We start from the raw sequence: 6,091 nt of genomic DNA on the forward strand, positions 1-6,091 counted from the left end.
AATGAGTCTGGGAATTGAACTAGTCTCCATAATTGTTTTGCCAATAAAACCAAGTTGAACTCATGGATCATACGAAATCCCATCCCACCACTTATGAATCACATTGCTCTCACTATTATATCGAGCTGTATTTTTTTATTTATTATCTATTATACGCATTGCGTCACTGCTATCGCATGAAAATGACAAGTTATAGATTTGGAACACTCTGGTGCTGGCTATCCAAGGAAAGAATATCTGTTTATTTTCTTTCCACCAGTGTAAATAATAGGTAGATTATATCATTCATTATTAAGTCATTTAAGAAAAGCTAATTAACTCGGGAGATAAAAAAAAAAAGGATGCGAGGTTAAAAGCTAACCCTGGGTTACAGGTTTGCTTACAAACTTACAGCAGGGGCTTATATTATACTTACATCCTAAATAAATAACAATAAAAACACATTTAACGGCCGTCAGCGAGAGGATTAACGGCAGATTCCTTGCAAGGACTTGGAGGGAGGCTAGAAGCAACAAGGCGTTGCACGAAACTCTCGATTCTTTCTCCGTTTGTTTCCGTTAGTAACCGTTTCCCTCCGAACGGTGCCGTTTCCACACCTCTCTCTTTCAACAACTCCTCCGCCGTTTTCCTCGGCCCCACAGTTCCATCTCCGCCGCTAGTCAAACCGCTCACCTGCATGCACATCCACTTTGAATCCTCTTTTTCATTTTTTTTTGTTTGTTTGTAATATTTCTATATTTGAGAAATTAGCTTACCTGGACTCTAACGTAGTCCGTACGGTTCCAGCAGAAAGCGTTCCCAAGCATCTGATCAACGGTATCGGAAACTCCGTCAAGCACGATGTCCACGAGGCATGACGTGGAACAGTCTCCATTACGCTGAAGTTTCCTTCCTGGAGTTGAGGACGAACCGTTTCCTATCGACAAGACGAGCAAGTCATCGACGCCGTTAACCGACGGGAAATCTCGTTTGTTGTGGAGCACGTGCGTGACGGCGGCGGCACTTGGATTATTCATCACCAAACCGCCGTCGACGGCCGAGCAAGAGGTCTTCCCGTCCACCGACACCACATTGACCGGCTTGAACATGCTGGGAGTCGCCGAGGTGGCACGGCAGACTTTCCAAAGCTCGAAGTCGAAGCTCGGCGACTCGGATGCGCCGGCGCGTGAGAAAACGAAAGGTGCAGAGGTTTTGAGGTCGTAGCAGGGAACGAGGAGAGGCTTACACGTGTCCTTCATCGTCAGCACCTTACCGTCCTCCCTCCTAAACGCTGCCTGCAGCACCCTCTCCATGCTGCTCCCGGAGTATCTCCGGTTCCTCCTGAAGACTCCCGTGTGCCTGATCTCGAATAGCTCCGAGTTCTTCTCCTCGATAAACTTAACAGCTTCCCTGGCGGTGAACATCGGCCTCCTGGAGCCATCGTCGGCGACGAGCAGGGCCGCGAGTACGCCTCCGATTCCGGTTCCGGCAACAATGTCGAAGAAATCAGAGATCTGAGCGTGAGGGTCACCGGTCTGGAGGCGGATCTGGTCTTCGAGGTGAACAATAGAAGCTCCGGCCACAATGGCAGTGGTTCCACCACCGTCGATGCTAAGGATGCGTGTCTTCCTGGTGGTGTCGCAGTGGGAGAGCCATTTCTGTTCAAGCTTGGTGAAAATGTCAAGAGTAACCTTGCTCAGATCCATCTCCATATTATATGAAATAGTTTTAAATAATCAACACAAGTTTGATTTTGATTCGAAACGGTAAGGAGTTATGATTCTCTTTCTTTCTATCACGCTTTGTTGCAGTGAGGCATTAATGGAGGTAATGCTCTCTCTCTCTCTCCCACTGTGGGTTTACTAGTCTCTCTCTCTTCGAGTGAGTGGATTTTAAAGAGAAGAAGAAAGGGTTTAGTGATTCAGAGATAGTTCCGGGTTGGTTTGTTAGTGGGTGGTGGTAGTTTATATACTCCCACTGACGGTGCTTTCTTTGTTTCTTTCTCCTCATTTTTTTTTATTTCCTTTATTTTATTTGCACCGTCTACGAAATATGGAGGATATTTCTCTTTTTCTCCTTGTTCAAAAATGATTTAAATTCAGAAGAAAATATGAAATAAAGTTGTTAACATAAATTTGAAAAAGGGTAAAGTCTCTCCCCCTTGTTATTATCTCTTCATTTGCCATATAATTTTTGGTATCATCCGATGACTTATATAGTTACTAGAGTGCCAATTTTGTTTTTTTTTCTTCTGTTTAATTATAGGCCAAAGTGTATGTATGCTATATTTACACTTCAATACAATAGTATAACTATATGTTTGTTAAGAGTATCTAAATAATGAAAAATTACACTTTATAGTTATAAAAACCTAGACATGTACTTCACAGTTTTTTTTTATTTTTTGGCTAGAAAAGTGTATAATGTAGGTGTTACTAGATTCTTTTACTTAAATAAATCAGAATAAAAAGGAGAGAAATAAATTTGGTGGGAGTAGGACAATGCTCGCACGTGTGAGTAGGCATATTAAATTTGAAGGTCAAGAGGGGTAAGCGCGAACCTCGGCTGCTTTACCGGCTCGGCTTCCGCTTCCGTTATAAATTTGCCAGCTGCTATATATACCTTCCTACTTATAATCTCTATTAACCCTCGCCTTTATATTTTATTTTTTTATTTATTGATGCATGATAAATGAAACCAGCAAAATTTATACTAGTACTGTTTATGATATCAAAGGACCACGAGATAAACATTTAATAAACCCGAGATGTCAATCTATATATATCACAATACTAAAAGCAACATATGCTAAAAATCTATGCTGCCACGTCACTTAAAATAATCATCCAACCAAAACATTTCTTTTTGCCATGTCAGGCAGGCTTTCGATTTTTTTTCTGTTCCGTAAATGATTGTTTGAGAGCTGGGCTTTAATTTTAATGAATATGTTAGGCCCGTATTTTAGTATGTTTGGAGACCCAATCAAATTTAGGAATTAGGTTGGTCGTCGTCTTCCTCTTTCAGAAGCGGCCGCGAAGATGTGATTCACCATCTGAAAACGTCGATTCCAAACTCTGAAACGTTTCCCCATCCTTAAATCTTTTCTTTACTCTGAGTTTTCTTAATTAATCCACTCCGTCCACATGAATCAATCAATATACCTCTTCGTTTTCTCCAGTAACTGGTTGAATCTTCACCTATAAATGTTTCTCCTTTCTTCGATGTTGAGTACAACTCAAACTATTTCCAAAAGCAATTATTTTCATACCAAGCGATTTCGATGGCAACTTCGTACACGCTCCTTGCCGATCTGAGAGTAGGGCGATGCTCTAAGACAGCCAAGGTCCATCTGTTGAGGGTTTGGGAGGCGAGAAACATCAACAAAGGCGGAGAACTGATGAGTGTTGACATGTTGCTCATCGATGAAAACGTAAGATCCATTGTCTAATACTAACTCTCTAAGCAATTACATTTTTTTAAGTACGATTTATGAATATTTTTTTTCTTCCCTCAGTCTACACTATTAGCTATTTAATTTGCCTTCCTCGCAATAATCGTCACCAGGTTCGTCTTCTTCTTGAAATTCCAGCAACCACTTTGCACTCTTACCAATTTGATTCCCATATACAGGCAGATAGAGAGATAGTTCAGAGAGTGGAGTCTGCTAAGATAGAGATGTGAGGCGTGACTTCTTCGAGGCGGCGAAGTTTGCGCTCTTCCGTCGAATATATTCACTTATAAGATAATCTGCAACGGAGCTTTTGCTCAAGCGTTGAGGCAACAACGTCTCTATGTACATCAGGTACCCTATGGCCGTCACAACACTTCTATATTCACATGGAAATGCTGCTGATATTTTTCAGATGTACGAGCTTACTATTCAGCTCCGTAAATGGGGTTAGTTATTTCTTTTCTTTTGTGTGTATTCCACTTGCTGATACTAAAGCTGGATTTAAATTCTCAGATCAGTTTTCATTACTGTGTTTTAGCTCAGAAAGTTGGATCTGAATTTTTTTTTTGGATTATGTAAATACTCTGCTGTGTGATTAAAAATGATGCAATGATGTGTGTGTACGTCCATATGTTCTTGATTTTCTCTTTCAGTTCTCAATTATCCTTATACGTGCTTGATTTCATATATTTATTTTTGGATTGGTAATCACTGTAAGAACCTTTGGTGGGGACATTAAATTTGTAATTCTGGTGCGTTCTACTTGGTTTTTCAGTCTCTCTACACCATCCCGTAAACGATGCGATGATGTTTGTGTACGCCCTTCTGTTCTTAATGCTCCATTTCAGATTCCCACTGGATATTTCACGAAGATATGCTTTTCTGATTCCATGTATTTGTTCTTTGGACTGGTAAGAGTTGAATTGCTCTAATTACTGTGAAAACCTATTGTTGGAACATGAAAGTTTTGTTTTATGTTGCATTATATTAGCTCTTTGACTCTGTTCTTTGTAGATACAATACTTTTGTTCTTTCGATGTGGAGAAACATATACTCTTATCGCTCAAATCTACCAAAGTTTTTCCTAACGTTATGTAAGTATTATTTCTATCGCATACTCTCCTATCAATTTGTTTTTCTTCTAAACAGGTTTGCATTTGTTGAACACAACCAACAAGAGATTGGTATCGCCTGTGTTTCTCCATCATGACTCAGTCATAAATCTGCTTGCAAGGAAAAGCCGTCGACCCCTCCTCATCCTATCGACGGTCGATCATCTTGGTGGTGTCTTATTTACACTGTACCGCTCTCCGATGACTATATCACTCACTGGAAACAGCAACATTAAGCCTGTTAACGTTTCCCAAGCTCTCACTGCTGGCCTCCTGCAATTTCTTTTGAATGAGAAATGTTTCTTTGAACCCCTTTCGATATGCCAGAACTCCTAGAGTACTCACGCACTCATTTATGCTTATTGATGATTCTTCCATAGATGAGAAATAGTTAGCACCAAAGTTTTGTTGGTTTAGTCATCATGCGAGATATTGGCTTCTCCTTTACTTTTTGGTAAAATTTGTGGAAACTGTGAGACGAGTATTCTATGATTAATTATTTGATGGTGCTGATTATTTGATTTTGTTGAACAGGAGTTTACTTGCATAATTGTAATGTGATGTTTAGTTTATCGTGATTCCTTCTTCGTAAGTTAGCAAGTATGACAAATAAAGCTTCCATCTTCACCATAGCTGAAATCGGGTATGTGATGTTTTTTATAAAATTTCCAATAATCAAGGATGCACCGACATAAGTACAATGACTATATGAAAATCTTTTATAAAAAAATGAATATATATTTATCTTTCTTTAATTTTATTATATTTATATTTTATCTTGAGTTGGATTCTAGATAGATTGTCTTGGCCCTTCGGAAAAAGAAATGGTTGGATATACGAAAAGTAATAGTGCAAATTTATAAAATAGTCTTATTTATTTTATTAAAAATGATATTTTTAAGTCTTCTTTGTTTTTGCAAGTATTTACAACTATTCTACTGCATTTTAGTAAGTTATATTGCTTATTATTTAAATTAACCAACAAGATTCCCTAAAACAACTCCACAAAATTCTTTTAGTTAATGTTATTTATATTAGTTACAATAATACTTCCTAACAATAATACTAACAAGATTCAAGAATATTTAAAGAAATTATGTCGATTTATTATATTTAAAAAGGAGTATCCATAAAATATTTAATTTTTGGCCACAAAAATATTTAGTAATTCACTGAACATTTAAAACAAAACTTCCCCTAAATATTTATACCGTTTGAAATAATATCTAAATATTTAGACGATCAAGTTTCCATATATTTATAATATGTTATCAACTCGAGCTTTAAATCAGGTATTCATGATGTATTAAAACACCGGCAGTTTTAATATCTTACGCTAAATACCATATAACCATACTAAATATCTTCAATAAATATTTTATGCTAAAATACCATGAAAAAAGTTTTAAATTTAGGAATACACTTATGTTATTTCACTTTATAAAATTTTAGGAATGCACTTATGTTATTCCACTTTGACCTAAACAACTTCTAAACAAAGTACTACTACACTACGGTCACTATAACCACTATCAAAAAGATTGGAAAA

General features: G+C 37.7%; 1 protein-coding gene across 2 annotated transcripts; it reads right to left on the minus strand.

Annotated features, from left to right (window-relative positions):
* Window positions 1-349: 349 nt before the first annotated feature.
* LOC106391036 (probable inactive patatin-like protein 9) lies at window positions 350-2,056 on the minus strand. Of its 2 annotated transcripts, none has more exons than XM_013831601.3 (2): window positions 756-2,056; window positions 350-687 (listed from the first exon to the last, which is right to left on the minus strand). In XM_013831601.3, the coding sequence occupies exons 1-2, from the start codon at window positions 1,689-1,691 to the stop codon at window positions 445-447; spliced, it is 1,179 nt and encodes a 392-aa protein (XP_013687055.1). In that variant the 5' UTR covers window positions 1,692-2,056; the 3' UTR covers window positions 350-444. The 2 variants fall into 2 exon arrangements, with proteins under 2 accessions (XP_013687055.1, XP_013687056.1); XM_013831602.3 differs by having other exon boundaries at window positions 350-672; window positions 756-1,947.
* Window positions 2,057-6,091: the final 4,035 nt, after the last annotated feature.

Source organism: Brassica napus, chromosome C4 (assembly GCF_020379485.1).
Source record: "Brassica napus cultivar Da-Ae chromosome C4, Da-Ae, whole genome shotgun sequence".
Lineage (NCBI taxonomy): Eukaryota > Viridiplantae > Streptophyta > Magnoliopsida > Brassicales > Brassicaceae > Brassica > Brassica napus.

Bases quoted from the DNA above. Each gene is read 5' to 3' on its own strand.
- LOC106391036 (XM_013831601.3), bottom strand. From the start codon at position 1,691: ATGGAGATGGATCTGAGCAAGGTTACTCTTGACATTTTCACCAAGCTT. The intron at 688-755 runs GTAAGCTAATTT...GAGGATTCAAAG, and splicing joins CGGACTACGTTAGAGTCCAG to TGGATGTGCATGCAGGTGAG.